At 36.6% G+C, this 20,679-nt stretch overlaps 1 protein-coding gene across 4 annotated transcripts; it reads left to right on the forward strand.

The window, feature by feature from the left end:
* The first annotated feature begins 11,273 nt into the window (after window positions 1-11,273).
* On the forward strand, window positions 11,274-20,481 carry cyb561a3a (cytochrome b561 family, member A3a). Of its 4 annotated transcripts, none has more exons than XM_028457506.1 (7): window positions 11,274-11,302; window positions 12,524-12,585; window positions 16,588-16,792; window positions 19,498-19,706; window positions 19,803-19,957; window positions 20,030-20,174; window positions 20,265-20,481. In XM_028457506.1, the coding sequence occupies exons 3-7, from the start codon at window positions 16,606-16,608 to the stop codon at window positions 20,289-20,291; spliced, it is 723 nt and encodes a 240-aa protein (XP_028313307.1). In that variant the 5' UTR covers window positions 11,274-11,302; window positions 12,524-12,585; window positions 16,588-16,605; the 3' UTR covers window positions 20,292-20,481. The 4 variants fall into 4 exon arrangements, with proteins under 4 accessions (XP_028313307.1, XP_028313305.1, XP_028313304.1 ...); XM_028457504.1 differs by having other exon boundaries at window positions 11,281-11,302; window positions 12,524-12,698; XM_028457503.1 differs by lacking the exon at window positions 11,274-11,302 and adding an exon at window positions 11,309-11,478.
* Window positions 20,482-20,679: the final 198 nt, after the last annotated feature.

A 20,679-nucleotide genomic window follows, 5' to 3' on the forward strand; every position in this document is an offset into this window, starting at 1 on the left:
GTTTTGACAAGTCTTTTTTTTTTCATTAACATTATTATGACATTTTTAGTGATTCATAACTCCTCACACGAATGCACTTAAGATCAGAGGTTCTCAAACTTTTTTGGCTCAAGTACCGGGCCCTATCTTTTACTTTCTCCCCTTTTTCCACTTAAACAATTTGCTCAGAATTCTGTGAAAAGCATAATAATGGAATGAGTGAGTAATGATAATATAACTGAAATATAACTTTATAAATAAGTGGAATGAAACAGTAATGCCTTATGAGTAGATGTATTTCTAGAGTTCTTATCATTTACGGTCATCTCCCTCCTGATGTGTGACCAAGACTGACCCATTTGTGTTCTTGGTGTCATTTTGTTGTCGGTTCTTTTTGTTATTCAGTATATTTTTTTCTCTTATTTTGTGTTTTTGTTGTTTTTTGTGTGTTGTTGGTATTATTTAAATTATTCTCTTTGTGTATGTTGTTTAGTTGTTTCTTATGTTTGTTGTTTTTGTGTATTTTGTAGTTATCGTGTGTTTTTCTCTTTTTTTTCTCTTATTTTGTGTTTTTATGGTCATTTTTGTTAGTTTCTGGTAATATTTAGTATGATTATTACATATATATATATATTATAAAATTCCCTATTTTAATACTTTAATGTGCTAGTTTCTCTCTCAAGTACCCCCTAGTGCCATCGCGTACCCCCATTTGAGAAACACTGCTTGCGATTATTGTCTAAAGTTCAATAATACTTAATTTTTTTTTGTTTAAATCTTGTGAGAAATGTCTTTGGAGTAATTAAAATTAACTTTCAGTTCCAAACATGTGTAATATACCTTTATATGTTGTCACCATTTTGGAGATTTCAGCCATATCAGCATGCACATGTTTTCATCATACCAGGAGTACTCTTTGTTTCTGGAGAAATAGCATTTCAATGCAACGGTTTGGCGCTCAGTTACATGTCATCCAGTTCTTTGGACATTATGACATGTGATTAAACCTTTTAGTATCATACATAAGCTTTTTTGATAGAGCTTGGCATTTAAGTTCACTACAGGTACCCTTAAAGTCTATCTCTGCATCAGCTTTCACAAAACAATATTAACTTGGAGGTCCTACCTCAGACTCTAGGCTACATTCACACTGCGGGCATATCCAATCTTTTTGCCCATATAGGACCTTCATCCGATTTGTTAAAGACAGTCTGAACAGCACTATACTGATTTTTTTTTTTTTTCAAATGCAACCCAGGTCCTAAATCAGAAACGTATCCGATATTTTTTATTTATTTATTTTTTTAAATACGACTGAGGTGCTTTCTATCCGACAATCCTATAGTTTTCCGCCAATTTAAAGGTGAATTTATTATTGTTGTTGAAGATTTTGTCAAGTTCTCCCACCAGCTGATGATTAAGTGTTAAAAGCACAATAATTGCTACTCGGGTGTGAACAGAGGTTTGGCAAGTCAGTGATGTCACTCGTTCCTTGTTTATTACCTGAAGAATGCCGAAATCCTAAGCTTGGCAGCCAATCAAATTAATTCACGTCATTTTACCTTTGTGTAAGATACCTAACTGACTTGTTGTTTACTTACTAAGACGTTCCCTCCATTGTTGCGAGCCTTGAAATGCGTCAGGGGTTTTAATGAGGAGATGAGGTGGACACGCCCAGCAGCACGTCCAACAAAACAAACCTCTTCATGCTTGTCAGGTATAAGCAGTAGACTGAAGAGTTTGCTTCCCGACTAGCTATTATGAGCTACTTGCACAAGACTTTGGCTACATTTTCACCTCACGTTCACTTCACTCTTCGTTGGCCATGTCTCGCAGCTTTCTGCTGCTCTCCCATAATTTAGCGTAATGACGAGTGTCTTTTCCTTACATTACCATTATAAATGCTGATGGCCCTAACTTGTACCATCAGATTCGTACCTGCCCTGTGGAGTGCAATCAAAAGGCGGTACGGTTTAATCGAAGTGTCACATATAGAATCATCTAGTTAAATGATGGCGCCGCTGTAACAAATCAACATTCTGCCTCTCATGCATCAAACTAATGCCCTCTGAAGACGTTGTTAGGCTTTCTGTCTCAGTCGTACATTGAACCAGCCAAATTACCACTCAGGAAAGGTGGTTCAGAGGCTTATATCCATTAACTATGTGGGAACTGAGCTGCACTGTGGCTGTTTTTTTTTTTTTTTTTTTTTTTCCATGGTGCATAAAATAAAATTAAGTCTAGCTTTTGAGAAATACCTGTCATGTGCTGCAGAATAGCTCTACATTTTGTTTTTTCCCTAAGTGGAAGCTGACAAGATATTAAGAGACTTTGATGGTATATCATTGTTTGCATGATAGATGGTAGATGTGGGAAACTGTTCTCTTGCATGGCTTCATAAAAACTGTGCAGCAGTGAAAGATCGACCCAACAAGAGTCTGCAGCATCACGGAAATCTCAGTCGCCCAAATAAATGGAGAACCATTAGCATCAAAACTAAATGAATCCGTCAAAAACCATTTAGCTTGAAATATGAGACAAGAAAATCACCCTCGCCATCTTAAAAGAGGGTAAATATGTGAGGAAATGGTGCGACAAGGTTCAAGTTCACCCTCTCAGTCACGCCCTGTGATCCGTTTTAATCATTGACTTGACATTTTGTAATAGGGTAGACTTTAGGTTTAATAAAATGTGCTGAATACATTTTAGCACATGGATGATGATGCAATGTATGTAATCTTAAAGCACAAATAACAATTATCTTTTGTAAACTTCATAGGCCTATAGCCCAAAAGAGATTTTTAGCTTTGCTAGCCCTAGCTTACAGACATAACTTGTTCCTGAAAAGACATTTGCCATTGTCAACAGCTAAGGCTAATCATATGTTGTGAAGCAATGAATTTGTATGTTACGAAGCAATTCATCAATAAGTAATATGTGTTGTGTGTTGAGCTACTTTCTGACATTAGTAGCCACAGATGTAAACAATCTTAACAGTTAGTCATTTGTTAAACCTTAACAAACACTGTTACTACAATGTAGCTTGACGATATGTAGCTGTCCAACAGCATTTAATGTTAACCTAAGACAGCTGTGAGGAAATGTTTCAACAGCAAATAACTGTTTTCAAAAAAGAGAAATACCTAATTCTAGCTTCTTCTTTTATAATGCTATAGGTTACACATAAAAGTATACCATAGTTCTAGGGCTAGAGCTATCCCTTTTCATCATAGTAGCATAGGTTGAAAAATGAAGGCCGAACTATTAGCTAAAGCTTAAAGAATTTATAAATGTATTGCTTATTTTTATCAATGCTCAAGGGGATGGCGGTTACACTTTGGGTGTATTAATTGGCTCGTTTAACAGGCATGTCTTAACTGTCACAGCTTTACTCACAGATGGCTGCAGTTATTGTTGGAGGGGAAGATATTGCAACACAAACACAGACAGAGAGAGACTTTTCTGTTGAGTCAACATTTCTGTACCAAATGATAAAAAAATAATGTTAACATTTCCTATGATCTGTTTTCCAGTTTTCCCTACAGCATTGACTTTCGCTCAGTAGCCTCCAACATGCTTCTCCTGCATGTATTCAGATTATTATTGTTATTTATTAAGTTATAGTAATTGAAGCATGTGTTTATTCGTATCTTCCTCCTGCATCTCCAATATTTCATGTGCACTTGCTCTCTACAACAGCTTTTTATCACAAAGCCGTCATATAGTCCAGTCGCTGCCATTTTCACACTTATTCTGCACAGACGGTCAATCTTGGTAACTCCTCCGCAACTGGTGAAAAACAGCGGTGTGCACTCAATTTATCATTTTTTAGTAAAAGTACGCTAAATTCTTACATTAGCCATCTGAGAACCATTTGGTAACCTGAGGAAATATTGTCTGATTTTTGCAAGACAGATGTACCTGTACATTATATCTATTTTTAATAAATGTTAAAATGCATGCTTATGGGAACAGTCAACAAAAACACTAAAAGGATGCCTCATGGCTTATCCATTCATGTGGTGTTTATAGCACTTTGTTTTTAATTAAAGGAATCTCTTTAATAGAAGATTACTTTTAAACATCAATGGAAATAATTTTTTTACTCACACTAATTGTGTATGAAAAATTGTCATAATCATACTGGTACCTTTAGCTTTGACGTGCAGTTGATTAACATCACATTACAGCTTGAACAGCATGAAAGCTAAGTTTAACTTTTTTTTTTTTTAATGTACAGTATTGTTTCTTCATGCATGCAGCCTAGCACCCACTCATAAAGCAATTAAATAACACAAATGCCATATTGCTTATTGCAATGTAACATTTGTTATGACATTGCAGTGTCTGTAGGTAGTCAGGTAGTCAAACATCACATCCTGCACAAACACACACACTCCATCTCTGATAATAAACACTCAGAGGGAATCACTAGGAAAACAAAAGTGTGCCTTTCGGCTGCAGAGCTCAGGTGCAAACACACAAAGAGTGAAGAGAGTGTGATCTTGTGCAGGAATCTCAGCAGAATATCAACTGCATGAAAACACAAAGTGAGGCTGCACAGCGGGAAACTGGGTTTTGAGTCACACTTTTACTCTGACATGTTTTCTCAGATGTAGTTACATTCAATTAAAGGAAGTTGAAGACATTGCCGCAATGAAAGGGTGAATCTGTCTTTGCAGGCGATAGAACTACACTGTTACATCTCAGCAGTTTGCCTGTAGGAAAAAAATTTCATAAGAATTTTTTGTTGTACTGATCTGAAACATTCCTGCACCGATAGAAATGTATGTTAAGTTTTTTTTGCCGTAAGCAGTCACAAGGGTAACACTGGTGAGTTGTGATGCAACAATGAGAACACAAAGCCTCTCATTTTGTGTAGTGTTTTGTTTTTTATCCACTTCAGTGAACAGGATAATGATGTGTCTTAATGCTTTGATCATATACTGTATGATACCAGATATTTAATCCCTGGAATCGTTGCACAGAAGTCTGCTCTCTTTACTCTAGGATGAACAGTGAAGACATGCTAATATCTGTGTAGCTATGAGTTAGCCACAATTGGTACCAGGATGTAGTTTTCTTATAGGAATACTCGAACCAAATGACAAAGAACACTCACTTCACATACTGTTATATGCAACCGTTACTACCAGTGGGAATGAGAAGCGATTTGGAAGCTGTATATGCAATAAAAAGAACTTTAACATTAACAAGTAGTAAAATTGTTCCTCTTATGGCCACACACAAGATGTCCAGAGTTCTCTAGATCAGCAGTCCCCAACCTTTTTTTGTCTCATGTTCCTCCTGAACCTCATTTTAAATGATGAGTCCCGGTGGGTCGTCAACTCGAAGTGTGCCGGTCCTGTCCACTTTTTTGATGACCGAGTGAAGGCAGACATGGTAACAGGTGGCTAAAAAGTGGCAAAAGAAGAGAGTGAAAAGTGACAAAAACTGGGCCAAAAGCAGTTAAGAGTGGCCAAAAAATGAACAAATAAAGAGGAACCAGGTGGCATGTAATGACAAAGGGTAGCTTAAATGGGAAAAATGTGGCAAACAATGCTGAAAAAGGGCAAAATGTGGAACAAAAAGAGGAAAACGTAGGGAAAAAGAAACAGGTGGGCAAAAAAAAAATTCAAGAAAGGACAAAAAATGAATTAAAGTGTCAAAAATGACTTTCAAAAATGAACAAAAAATAGGAAAAAAAAGGGATTTTTATTGTCAAAAGGAAGCAAAGGGTCAAACATTGGCCAAAGGAAATAGGTAACAGGAGGTTTTAACATTTTCCTCCTTTTAAGGTTTTCTGGGGGAATTATTATTAAAATTAAGACAAAAAGAGCCACATGTTGAGCATCACTGACTTAAAAACGGCTTCTACATGGCGTTCAATGATAATGTACAGTGGGCTGGTCTGGACAGAAAATGCCAGGTAAAATATCTATCTATCTATCTATCTATCTATCTATCTATCTATCTATCTATCTATCTATCTATCTATCTATCTATCTATCTATCTATCATGACCTTGTTATTGGTGTTAAATTATCTGTAATCTATAGAAAACGTAACGAAGTGAAGGCCATTGAGCAGGTGGATTTGTGTCTGTGTGCTTAGGCCCCACTCATAAATCTAACCACAGGGAGTCTAAACTCAAGACTTCCTCCTCAAGGAAGGGGGATCGTAAAATGATGTGTCTTAAGGAAGACGAAAAGGTGAAAAAAGCAGGTCATGCAACAAACATTAGGAAAACAAGGCTAAAAAGCTTACAAAAAGGCCACAAAATAGAACACATACTCATGTTTGTAATTTAATATTAATTTTAAAAGCAATGTCCTTACATCAACTGAAATGTGTAAATATAAAAACAAAACGATGACCACCTGTTGAACCAAACAAGGGAAAGTCCCTCATGGCTTAATATTGCTGACTGTACAGATTGATATCAGAGAAAGATTAGAGAGAGATTAGGGTTTAAATCCTTGCTTTAGAGGAAACATACATAATTGATGGGTTGAGGTGGAGAAAGTCCCATAAATATCAAGGTTCTTCACTGTATAGACAGTTTTTAGGCCACAACACTCAGTATTTTGTGATCAGTTTTGTCAGAGAATTAAACACTTATGCAAAGCCATTATTTGTGATTCAGTTGTTTTTTTTTTCAGATAAACTCAAATAATCTTCAACGACACAAAACTAAGCACTAAAGCGTTGGCTTGGAATGTTATTTCACCAAAGACTGGAAATATGCGAAAATATGAAAAGATTAACATGATGTGCAGAAAAGGCGATGACCAAATAAAAAAGGATATTATGTGTTTGGGGATACAAGTTTATCTTAAGCGTATTAGTAACCAAGTTTTCTTATTCAGCTTAAGACCTATCATCTAAAGTGCAATCATGTGATTGGTTGCTAAGCTACCATTTACACATGACAATAACTACTGTTTCATTACATGGGACTGATGTGTCAGTTTATCACGGTGGAGTAAATTGCGGTTGAGGGGCTGGACATGGATTATTAGATACAGACTTCACCTCTGTCTCTCAAAATCTCTTCATCGCAAGGGCCTCAACTCTCCTCAATGCCACTTACTTAACAAGATGTAACCATTGAAATGGTTGAAATCAGATGAGCCACTTGGGAAAGTGCTGTCGACGCAAGCATGTGGCCTCTTAAAATGATTTGCTTCAAAAGTGAAATATTTGGCTTATTTTTCTGTTCAAAGGATTAAATGGTTTTAAAGGGATAAAACTTTACTAGCGCCACCCACTGTACGGGCAAAGGTACTGTCAGTTTATTATTTTATGGCTTGTTGGAGTCTGTGGATTTAAAGGGTCATTAATAGACCTGGCCCTCAGGCCTCTAATTGAAAAGATATAGTCTAGTATTTCTCAAATAGGGGTACGCCATGGCACTACAGGGGGCACTTGACAGAGAGAACCTGCAAAATTAACAAACAAAAGCATCAAAAATGTGCAGTTTTATAATGTTTATTTTTTATTTTAAAACTATAAACATGATGACAATGATCTCAGTTTGAACGTGAACTGAAAATACATGGGTCAGTTTTGGTCCCACACCAGGCGGGAGATGGCCGGAAATCTTAAAGATTATAGAAATAGACTTTATTCAAGAGGCCCGAAATACAGTTTAATTCTATTATTTACAAAATGAGATTCATTAAATTGTGTGTTATCACTCATTCATTCCATCATTATGCTCTATAGTTGTTTTTTAATATTATTCTGAATGAAATAGGGGGTGCTCGTATTCAGAAATAAGAAAAAGGGGGTACTTGACCGCAAAACGAGATAGTAAGCATTGAACAGTGTCAAATTACAGGGTGTGGGAGTATGAGAACATTGCAATGCATCACTTAAATGTATATGTGTAGATAGGCTATGTATTTATTTAGCTAATGTGTTAGTTATTGGCTAACAAATGCTACCAAAGGTGATTAAAGCTGGCAGAGATTGACCAAATGAATCCAAAAACATCCTAAATGCACCTTCAAAACCAAATCCAATCCACATTTTAGTCCTTTCTCCCTTAAATGACATCTTTCCTCCCTAATTTCCACAATTTGACAGCAGCTTCCTGTAATTATTGGTAGGACCCCAAAGAAGCCCAGCTGCCACTTTACAGACTTCATTCTCATCCTGTGATAAGAGCTCCATTGGCTCTCCGCAGCTGCCAAGGACCTCCTGAAGCCAAAGGCAAAGACCCAAAAGCTTCCAGTGTGCGAGGTAGTAGGAACCGAAAGGCCTTTGGGATCACATTGACATCCGACGGCAATATTTTTCACTGGTTCTCTTTTGTGGTGGGAGAGCACTCTAGCAGTCGCCCCCCGTTGCGACTACACAAAGCGTGTAATGCGGGAGAGCTGGGATAGCATGCTCTCAATGTGAAATTACATTTCATGAGCATTGTACCGTCGTACAAGGCAGAAGAATAAATTAGATTTGCTTCAAAAATGATTTTTGCACAATCCCTCTCACACTCATAGAAGAGCTGCTGGAGAAGTACTTCTTGTGTGATCCAGGAATAATGGGGCCTGATTTTGATAAAGGCTATGATTCAAGCTCCTTAAGGAGGATACAAAACAGCTTATCAAATTAAGTCCTGTTCATAAATAAAGGAAAGAGAGAGATTTTTAGATTAAAGTGAAAAGAAACAAGACAATCATGGAAGACTTGGGAGGTAGTTATGCAGCGCTTTTTGCTCTAAACAATGTTTCTGAATCTGAATTTTGTTGTACTGATGTGAACTCCATCAGAGAACCAAACTGTGATAGGTAGAAAGGTCACCGTGACAGAATTCCAGATGACTTTCTTGGGAATAAGCAGTGAAGGTTTGGTAGGTGGGGGGTCATTTCTGATTCACTAAGTCAGCGCCGTCTTCACTGCCAACCGAGCGACTCCAAACCGTAGATCAGCATGACTTTGCAAAAACCAAGGGTCGACTCATCACTTCTCTTCAGGACAGAGTCGGTCACGCCCCTTGATAGCAGCATAATAAACCTAAATGTCAGAAGCCCTGGTGGGGATTGTATTTCCAGGGACGGTGAGATTTATGACCTCAACTGCTTAGTGTAAGTCATCAGATCAGAGGAAAAATGCTATCTATCTATCTATCTATCTATCTATCTATCTATCTATCTATCTATCTATCTATCTATCTATCTATCTATCTGTCTATCTGTCTGTCTGTCTGTCTGTCTGTCTGTCTGTCTGTCTGTCTGTCTGTCTGTCTGTCTATCTATCCATCCATCTATCCATCGGTCTATCTATCTATCTATCTATCTATCTATCTATCTATCTATCTATCTATCCATCCATCCATCTATCTATCTATCTATCTATCTATCTATCTATCTATCTATCTATCTATCTATCTATCTATCTATCTATCTATCTGTCTGTCTGTCTATCTATCTATCTATCTATCTATCTATCTATCTATCTATCTATCTATCTATCTATCTATCCATCGGTCTATCTATCTATCTATCTATCTATCTATCTATCTATCTATCTATCTATCTATCTATCTATCTGTCTGTCTATCTATCTATCTATCTATCTATCTATCTATCTATCTATCTATCTATCTATCTATCTATCTATCTATCTATCCATCGGTCTATCTATCTATCTATCTATCTATCTATCTATCTATCCATCGGTCTATCTATCTATCTATCTATCTATCTATCTATCTATCTATCTATCTATCTATCTATCTATCTATCCATCGGTCTATCTATCTATCTATCTATCTATCTATCTATCTATCTATCTATCCATCTATGAAGATGCCCACTGTCCAGCAATATCAAACTATAGTTTTTGTATTGCCTAATTCTAGAAAAGCAGAAGTAGACTAATGCATTCTGCTCAGAAAGATCAGTACCTGAAACAAAACCCTGTTCTTTTCCTTTCCAGGCAACATTGTTCACATCCACCCACACAGTGGCCCTGAGCAAGGTCTACAACTGCCAAACTTACACAAAACAATTACTCTTTAGTATATTTCTGGATTTACTTTCCCCAAAATGATTAAACAAGTATGTTCTATATGTGTTATTTCCTTTCTTTATTATCGATGATTTCATATCACAGCATGTTGTATGCTGTTAATTATTGCGGCAGTAATTTATGCTAAAGGAACCATGGACACGTATGGAGTTGCACATATATTCTTGAATTGGTCCTGTGGTTTTATTGCATACACAACTTTAGGTTTACATTAGCATTAGCTGTAGCCCACAATTATCACCATAAAAGAATAATTTGTGAAAATTTATATATACTGTAATTGCTGGTTTGTTGGCCAGTTTGCTCTCCAGACACAACGCAGAGTTATTTCTGTACTTCTATGAAAGAAAGAAAAATAGAGAGCTCCTTTCTATTGTTTATCTAGAACTACAGTGCAATGGGTCAGATGCTGCAAACGTTGACAATTCCTCTTTGCTGCTTGCTGCTCTTGTGGATTCTATTGTACAAGTAGCGTGTATTTTGTAGTTGTTGTTCAAAAGCATAAATATGAGGTTAAACTGTGTTTTTTGATTGCATAGATATAGACCAATGAGGCTAACCAGCTCTTTCAAAGCACAGTTTACATTCTTGGTTGATGTAATCTAAAGTACCAAAATTTACAACCAGTATCTTATTAAATAGACATTAAAATCAAATTTTCAATACGAATTTTATCTGCAACTTTCTATGTCATGTTAATTTTATTTGCTTCTTATTTCAATAAAGATGTGATTGATAGATTAAATGAGTCACCAAAGATAATTTCATTGAAAAAATAATAATAAATGAATAAGTATATATATATATATGGTATTTTTGAAGAGACTCCTTTCCTTGTTTTCCCCATTGTAGACATGTGAGTAACGAGGCCTCAAGGTGGAGCTGAAGGACCAAATAAATCTGCAGTTGAGCTCCTTTTTCCATTATTACTACTACTGTGGAGCTTGTTTTGCTTCTAAAACATCTCGTATTTAGTGAATCATGGTGAACACAGCTCGGAAAGTGTGCTGTGAAGTTTTAACATGGAGCGTTCATGGTTTGAAGGTTTGAACTTGTGTGTCCAACTAATTTTAAAAACATTTCTAATAATAGAGGTTACTGCCATCCCTTGACAACATTTCCACAAAAGAGTTCACAGGTAACCCGTTTGGTTTTCCCAAAAATTAGGGTTACGTTTTAAATATTTTTTTATGATTTTTTTTTTTTTTCTAAATCGCTCTCCGGATTTCCTTATAATAAACGACATTTCCCACAATCCCTTGCGTGGAACCAGGAAGCTGACAAGGTGAATTTCCTCCTTCACGGAATACGTCTTTTTTTAGTCTTCTTGCAGCGGTTATTTCGACGTTTTCATTTTAAAATAAAGTCAACCCCAGACTTATTCAGAGAATTTCTTGGAAAATGCTGACATGTGTACATTTTGTGAGTTCTTGAAAATACGGGTTTCGACTCGAAGGGAAGGTGAGCGAATACGGAACTGGTGTAGACAAATTTAAAGACGCATCTCTAAAAACAAAAGATCTAACTGCTAAAAGAAGATAAAATGGGGTGCTGGGGGAGTCCAGTGTTTGTATTTTTTACTTCGGCATAGTTTAAAATGAGTGTCCACGGTATAAAACTATGAAGAGAGATTTGTCTAAAAAATATACCCAAATATATCCACAAATTTCACAAGTGTTTTTCAGATCCTCATATATCCACGATATTCACGTGTTTATTCATTGTTTGTTTATGGGGCGCCGGTTTTTGCAACATTTATTAACAAACCACGTTTAAAAAACAAATGTGATTTTTAAAAAAATTTTTTTTATGTTACTTTTGATCAGATTTACAGCAATATTTGTGAAATTGGTGATTTTCTTCTCTCAAAATAACAATGTCAATGTTAAATCTAAATGTTTTATATATATATATATATATATATATATATATATATATATATATATATATATATATATATAATGTTAAATGTAAATATAAAAATGTTAATGTTAAATATAAATATTAAATGCTCAATCTAAACGGTGAATTTCCATGTTAGCTCAATATTTAGTTTTACCCATGACATTTAGATTTAACATTTAGTTTTACATTTAAAATTTATAATTAGATTTAGCATTTAAATGTAATTTTTTAATTTAAATGTAACAGTTGGATTTGATATTTACTATTTAGATTTAACGTTGACATGTTTTTACGAGAGAGAAAAAATGACAAATACTACAGTAAATCTGGTCAAAAGTAACAAAAAATAAATAAATCACACGTTTTTTTAAGCGTGGTTTGTTGCTCAATGTTGCAAACAGTTACTGTTTATATTAGCTACTCAACTTTACAATCGGTGCCCCATATGTGTGTGTTTATCATGAATTATCATATGCAAATCTTCAAAAGTGCTTGTGTATTGTGAAAATCTAAAAAATACATACATAGTGTGGATATATGTGTTAATATTTTTGTGAGTCTGACAAATATCTTCCCATATTTTTGTCTTCTTCGGTCCTAGTCTCACATAGTATACCTCTCACCCACCTGGACACCTGGGATGAACCGCAGACACATCACACTGTGAGTCAAATATTCACCAGAGTGGAGGAAGTCACGGGAGTTTCACTTATCAGACACACACATAGTGAGAAGTGGTGTAGGTGTGACAGCTACTGTGGACGAGCTCAGACAAGGCAAGGAGCATTTCAGTTTCATTCAGATTTTAGTCAGGTGTTTGTGTGTTTTGGTTTATTTTTTACTCCAAGTTTAATTCAATATTTTGGTGTGATTTAAATTTTGCAGGAAAGTGTTAAACATTTATATTTTGACGTTGAAGTCAAGTTTGGTGTGGAAATGTATTTTCTGTTTACCTTTTTTTTTTTTTTTTTTACAAATATCAGCTTTCATTTTGTTTCCATTTTTTAGTATTTATAATAGAGCTGGGCGATATATCGAATATACTCGATATATCGCAGCTTGTAGGCTGTGCGGTGTTGAAAATGACCATACCGTTAAACTCGCGGACTTTTTTTTTTTTTTTTTTTTTTTTTTTTTTTTTTTTTTTTAAATATCTTAGTGGCATTATGCACAAAAGGTGCACTTAAATTTAGTGTTGTTTTGAAATGTCATCTTAATGACAACATGCACAAAAGGGCACTATTTGTTTTTAAAATATTGTAGTGGCATTATGTACAAAAAGTGCACTTTAATTTTGTGTTTTGAAATGCCATGTGAGTTGCATCCTGCACTAATGTCTTGTTTTGAAATGTCTCTGTGACAATTTTGCACAGAACGTGCACTTTCTGTTGACAATTTTATGTTTGAGCCACTCACTGTTTAATAAATACAGTTATGTCAACTTTGACTTAGTTGTGATATCCCCTTTTTTGCATGAAAGTTTAAAATTGGCATATATTAATGCAGTATGATCAAGAATGTTTTAATGTAGACATATAGAATCATCATACTGGTGTGATTTTGTGCATCAAAGTGTTAATTCAAGGGTAATGCAAAATATCGAGATATATATTGTGTATCGTGACATGGCCTAAAAATATCGCGGTATTTATAAAAGGCCATATCGCCCAGCCCTAATTTATAATAACATTAATATAGTAGCTCATTGCATTGGTTGTGCACTTTCTGATATGCAATGTGATTGCTGAGAGCTCACAAATGCCTACATTAATAAAAGACAAGGAATTTTTGAAAATCGTGAAAGTAAAAACTCAAAGTAAACCACATTATAGTGGAAATAAAAGGCCGCGTTGTCCTATAATAGAGGTTTTCTACTCCAATCAACCTGAATGCAGTGAGTGTTTATCAGGAGAGCCGTTTGAGCATCTATTTGATCAGCGATATTAACCACAAAGAAGCTCTTTATCAGGAAATTTACTTTGATCTACTGACAACTCTCCTCGACTGTCAATTGCCAGTCTTCCTCAGAGGCGTCTTGAGTAAATTTTCTGAACAAAAGTTGTCTGAATAAATTAAACATTTACATATTATTCAAAAAGAAGACAAAAAGAACTTGCTGGAAGTCAAGGACACATCAAAGGGATCAGCAGACACCTCTGAAGAACACTGGCAGTTGACAGTCAAAACATGTCAGGAGATCAAAGTAAATTTCCCGAAAAAAAAAAAAAAAAGTTGTCCTAATAAATAAAACCAAAACATTTTATTCAAAAAGAAGACAAAAACAAGCTGGAACCATAAATGAGCTCTACTAGCACTCAACTTTGGACTACATGTATTCAATGTTGGTTTATTAGTGCGCAAGTAACCTTTACTAGTGAAGCAAACATTATGTCTACTAGTACTACTAATTATTCCTTTGGCTTTCCTAGTAGACTAAAAAATGTCTGCTAGTACTACTAGTGACATTTTTTAGTGTACTACTACTAAAGGTTTTTGGGGCGATAGGGGGCGAATAGACAATCTAATAAAGCTTTGAGTTTTTACTAGTAACATATGGTAGGTCTATTAGTAGAACAACCACTAAGGCTTTACTATGGTTGATATCAAATAGAGCTGGGCGATATGCCTGGAAAATGTATCACGATATACAGTAAGTGTTTCATATCAGTCGATATTGAAAATTATTGATTTTTTTTTTTTTTTTTTACCTATTCAAAATAAGGACCAAAAGAAAAAAGGCCAAATTTAATACTTGTATTTTAAACTTAATCTTTGCAAATTTATCAGAAATAAAGAATGAAAATATAACATGTACATAAGTATTCACAGCCTTTGCTCAGTACTTTGTTGTGGCACCTTTGGCAGCAATTATGGCCTCAAGTCTTTTGGAATATGAAGCCACAAGCTTTGCACATCTATCTGTGGGCACTTTGACCCATTCCTCTTTACAGAACTTCTCGAGCTCCATCAGGTTGGATGGGGAGCGTCGGTGCACAGCCATTTTCAGATCTTTCCAGAGATGTTCTATGGGATTCAAGTCTGGGCTCTGGCTGGGCCCCTCTAGGACATTCATAGAGTTGTCCTGAAGCCACTCCTTCGATATCTTGGCTGTGTGCTTAGGGTCGTTGTCCTGTTGAAAGATAAACCGTCGCCCCAGTCTGAGGTCAAGAGCGCTCTGGACCAGGTTTTCTTCCAGGATGTTTCTATACATTACTGTATTCATTTTTCCCTCAATCTTGACTAGTCTACCGGTTCCTGCTGCTGAAAAACATCCCCACAGCATGATGCTGCCACCACCATGCTTCACTGTAGGGATGGTATTGGCCAGGTGATGAGCAGTGCCTGGTGTCCTCCAAACATAATGCTTGGCATTCACACCAAAGAGTTCAATCTTTGTCTCATCAGACCAGAGAATTTTGTTTCTCATGGTCTGAGAGTCTTTCAGGTGCCTTTTGGCAAACTCCAGGTGGGCTGCCATGTGCCTTTTACTAAGGAGTGGCTTCCGTCTGGCCACTCTACCATACAGGCCTGATTGGTGGAGTGCTGCAGCAATGGTCGTCCTGCAGGAAGGTTCTCCTCTCTCCACAGAGGAACCCTGGAGCTTCAGAGTGACCATCGGGTTGTTAGTCACCTCCCTCACTAAAGCCCTTCTTCCCCGATCACTCAGTTTAGAGGGACGGCCAGCTCTAGGAAGAGTCCTGGTGGTTCCAAACTTCTTCCATTTATGGATGATGGAGGCCACTGTGCTCATTGGGACCTTTAAAGCAGCAGACATTTTTCTGTACACTTCCCCAGACCTGTGCCTTGAGACAATCCTGTCTCGGAGGTCTACAGATATTTCCTTCGACTTCATGCTTGTTTTGTGGTCTGGCATACACTGTTAACTGTGGGACCTTATATAGACAGGTGTGTGCCTTTCCAAATCATGTCCAATCAACTGAATTTACCACAGGTGGACTCCAATTAGGCTGTAGAAACATATCAAGGATGATCAGTGGAAACAGAATGCACCTCAGCTCAATTTTTAGCTTGATCTCAAAGGCTGTGAATACTTATGTACAAGTGATTTCTTCGTTTTTTATTTTTAATAAATTTGCCAGAAATCTCAAACAAACGTTTTTAAGTTGTCATTATGGGGTATTATGTGTAGAATTTTGAGGAAAAAAGAGAATTTAATCCCTTTTGGAATAAGGCTGTAACATGATGAAATGTGGGAAAAGCGAAGCACTGTGAATACTTTACGTATGCACTGCAGTGTTAACAAGGTCAGTTTAAAGAGGATTTAACTTTTATTCTGAATTAAAGAGGAATTAAAGCTCCCATGTAAACTATCCATGAAAAAGCTACTTAACCTCCCACTTTCCTATAGCAAGACATACTTCCTACGGGCACTGCACTAGTGGTAAAAAAAAAAAAAAAGAAAACTGACCAGGAGATGAACGATAACTAGTGAATCTGCTTCTTTTTGACACAAATGTAATTTTTCTCAGTAAGTATTCATAATGGTTGTTGAAGTTTAAAGGATTCCAGCTTCATGTTCTTTATTAAATGGAAATGACATTGTTTAATAGGCTGATATAAGTTATTGTTACTCAAGGCTGATGTTGTGTGACAGGTTTTAACTTTGTCTTATTTGTTTCTTTTTCCCTCGCCTTGCCTTAACAGCCCTCTGGTATCCTTAACATGAGTCCTACCCTGCTCTTCTACCTGAGCCTCCAGCTGCTGCTGGCCCTTGGCGTGGCCTGTGTGGTGTGCGTGTGCGTGTGGTGCAAGCATTGGCTTGGCGGCTTCGCCTGGGATGGCTCATCCCATCAGTTCAACTGGCACCCAGTGCTGATGGTGACCGGCCTGGTGGTGCTTTATGGCATCGGTGAGCAGCTTCTTCACTTATTTATTGTTTCGTTTCTGCTTCTCTTTAGTCATTTCCTCATGACAAACGGGCTTTGACCGCATTATTCAACCAGTTTCATTTTTAAGGAGAAAGACCATTTTACATTTAAAGAAGTAGTCATCTTGGTTGGTTGACTGTCATGGTTTTGTGATGTACATAAGGAGTGAAAAATGCCCTTGTAGTCCAATCCATCAGAAGAAAGTCAGTCATGATTGAATATTGTGAAACTCTCAGTGCTGCTCAGTTGTTTGATGTGTGGGAATTTGGGTTTTGTCATCCAGGTGGAAGTTTTTTTGACATCCCTTCACTGCAATGTTATTTCTTGATGGCAGTGGCCTTTTTCATTTGGATCAGTTGTGGATTTAAGCAACACAACATTCAGTTTTCAATAAATCTCACATACTCGCTAACCTTTGTTTTAATACAGCCATTTATTTAAAAAGAAACGATCAGTTTTTGATGTCCAGTGATACATTTTTAATGCATGATTTGTGGTCAGATAAACCTTACATGTGGTTGTTAACTTGTTGATGCATAATTGGGCTGCAATCTATAGATGTTAGACAGTATCCACATTTAAATGGATGTTTCTGATTTACCTGAATTGACCAATAAGAGCAGAGAGCTGTAAATGTCTATGATAGTCATATAAGCATTTACAGTAAAACCTGCACTTTGACCAGTAGATGGACTCTAATCACGTGCGTTTTATTACATCATTGAATTTTTTTTGTCGCGCTATCTTGAACTGGTAGTGTCTTAAATATTCATGACGGCAATGAAAAAGTGAAAATTAAAGTTCTGCTTACTTCTGACTGGCAGTGCACATTCCGTGCATGTTCTGCAGCAAGGTTTGATTGTCATGGACTAAAGAGATTTACGGCTGAAGATAAACAGATCCACAGATGGACTTAAAGAGTAACTAAACCCCCAAACCACTTTTGACCTGCTTAAAACAAATGTATTTGGTATAAGGTAGTGTTGTTGATCAATTCTTGTCCAATTTTTTACATTGCTTTAGTCAAAGCATTTCAGTTTGGCATGTTTTGTTGAAAAAAATGTAGTTGTAGAGGTTCTTAGCATTATTTGGATGTAAAGACACAATTGCTTCAATTATATATATATATTTAAAGTCTTAAAGAATTTGCATTAACGTATGAGAAGTTCCCTGGGCCCGAAAGGAAATGTATTGCATTATTTACTAAGCCAGATGGGCTATATTTTGTTAACATGTCAAACAATATATCCTAATAATAATAAACATATAATAATAAACATTCCTAAATATTTTGAGTACAGAAACGCTTTTTAAATCGTCCTTAATTTAAAATCATTGTTAATTATTCTCAATATTTTTGTTACAGACAACATTAGCTCTACAGACGACGCTAACTTTTATTCTGAAATTTAAAAATTCAGGGGGTGTAGTCTTTAGATCACCAGACTGGAGTCATGAATCTGGAGTCGTGAGACATGAGCTCCAAGGCTGGAGCTGTACACTCTTGAAAATGTAGAGTGACTGCCCTCTAGGAGGTCAAACCCTGCTATTACACTTTAATTTTGCTATTAGCTTAGAACGGTGATTTGTGACGTTTTGGTTGCTTCTTTTTTCACAAACCACCACTGTTAGCCCCACCCCTTATATAAAAACTAGCACGTTTTGAATCTACAATCTGTGGTGAGTAGGTTGAATATAGATATTTGTTAATAGAGATGTATAGTGAGTATTGAGTAGATGGTTAGCATAGAATCGATTCCTCTTCAGAGATTTTATTGTAGACTAGGTGTGCTCCAGAAGCCCCGCACATAATCAAGGCATTTTTTGTGTTTCCAGCCTAGACGCACATTAGCCAAAACCTCAGGGTTTGGTTACTCTTTAATAAATCTTTTGTGTGTCATTCATTTTCCACCAAGTTGCTCGGTTTACACATGCAGTCCACAACATGACATTAAAATTATATATACAAATAAACAAATAAAATAAAAATGCCATTAACATGATTAGAGCGTCCATAGAATGGACGTAGCAACAATTCACAGGTGTTCAATAAAATAACGGACTGCTGCCAGAATAAAAGATCATCTTAGGAACATTGAGGCATCACCAGGTGCTCACTAAAATAACTTCTTGGTCCATTAAAAGGGCTGTGAATAGGATAACCTTCAAAGTTTAGCATAGTTTTCACTTTTGTTCCGATCTTCCTTTCATATGTGACCTCGAGTGACTCTGGGGTGCAGTCGATCGCTGAGTCAGCCTTTTTGATCAGCAAAGAACAGCATAAAACAAGACACCGGCTCGGTAAAAAGATTAAAGACATTAAGAAGTCTCCTGTTAATATTGAATGATCTCAGCCTAGACTGAGCCTTCCTAAAAACAGACTCTGTGTCCAGTTAAGTTTGTGGTCAATGTGAACACCCTTTCCGACATTTAGTTTTAAACAGTTTGTGTGAGTTGATAAAACCCTCAAAAGCAAAACACTGTATGTATGAGGTTGTCTTGACTACGTTTCATTACATTTGCCCGTATTAGATGAATATCCCTACAAACTGTTCTTAACCAAATTGGCCTGTCCTAGACGCTGCTCTAAGCTCTAAATGTGATTACGACATTGCTACAGAGGTTTTAAAAGTAGAAAGGTTATTTTAGGAAGAAAATCAGTAAAATCTACCGTCTGTTCCTGCAGGAGCCGTTTTGTACCGAGTTCCTCTGACTTGGGGTCAAAACAAACTGCCCTGGAAGATCCTCCATGCAACGTTGATGTTACTCGCTTTGATCCTGTCCATCGTGGGACTCTGTGCCGTCTTTGATTTCCACAACCACAACAGCATCCCCAACCTGTACTCCTTACACAGCTGGATAGGAATCATAGCTGTCGCTCTTTTTGCCACGCAGGTACACAACTGAGCCACTGAAACCTTCGTCAACCACAACAAACGTGACCTGCTTTGATTATTTGTTGTTTTCATTGCTCTTTGTTGAATTCCACAGTGGGTGGTGGGTGCTGCTAGCTTCCTCCTTCCCTTCTCGCCTCCATCACTGCGCAGTCGAATAAAACCCATCCACGTGTGGATGGGAGGAAGCATCTTCACGTTGAGCATCGCTGCGTGCATCTCAGGCATCAACGAGAAACTCTTCTTCAACGGGTTAGCACATTTTTAGTATTTAAAGTAGAATATTTATAATATTCTACTTTAAAATCCACTTCTCACCCACAGGGATTATTCTAAACTTCCTGCCCAAGCTCAGATGGCAAATTCACTGGGAGTTTTGATTGTTGCCTTTGGCTTGATGGTCTTTGTGATTTTGTGGAATCATCAGTGGCAGAGACCAGAGGTCAGGCCTGAGGGTCCAACCTACACTGTAAGAATACCACTGTGGCAAAGATGCGTGAGTTTACATTCATACTTAAGAAGTCATTCAATTATCATCGTTGTCTATTTTCCCCAACAGCCAGTATTTCAAGAAGAAAACGAATGAGGAAAAAGAAATAACTGGAGGAAATAAGTCGCTGAAGAAAATTTGGATCACATGAAGTCAATCTTGTTGGCAAATGAATTATTGTTGTGTAATGGGTGTAAATATGTATTCCAAATTATATTTATGATTGCTGTGTTGCTCAGATATTAAAAAGATAAGTTTGCTTTTCATTAAAACTTTTTTTTTCTTACATTGCATGAGTGCTCCCCGAATGCTCTGCAAACCTTAATGACTTCAAAAAAAGAAAACAAAAAACGATTAAAAATGAAATGCAAATGGTATTTAGTTGACATGAATGCAGAGCAAACTTTAACAATAAGGTGTCAAACATTCAGGTTTCCTCTTATTAATATTAAGCTATATTCAGCTATGGGGTGGGGGAGTAATA

This window comes from Gouania willdenowi, chromosome 9, assembly GCF_900634775.1.
Source record: "Gouania willdenowi chromosome 9, fGouWil2.1, whole genome shotgun sequence".
Classification (NCBI taxonomy): Eukaryota; Metazoa; Chordata; class Actinopteri; order Blenniiformes; family Gobiesocidae; genus Gouania; species Gouania willdenowi.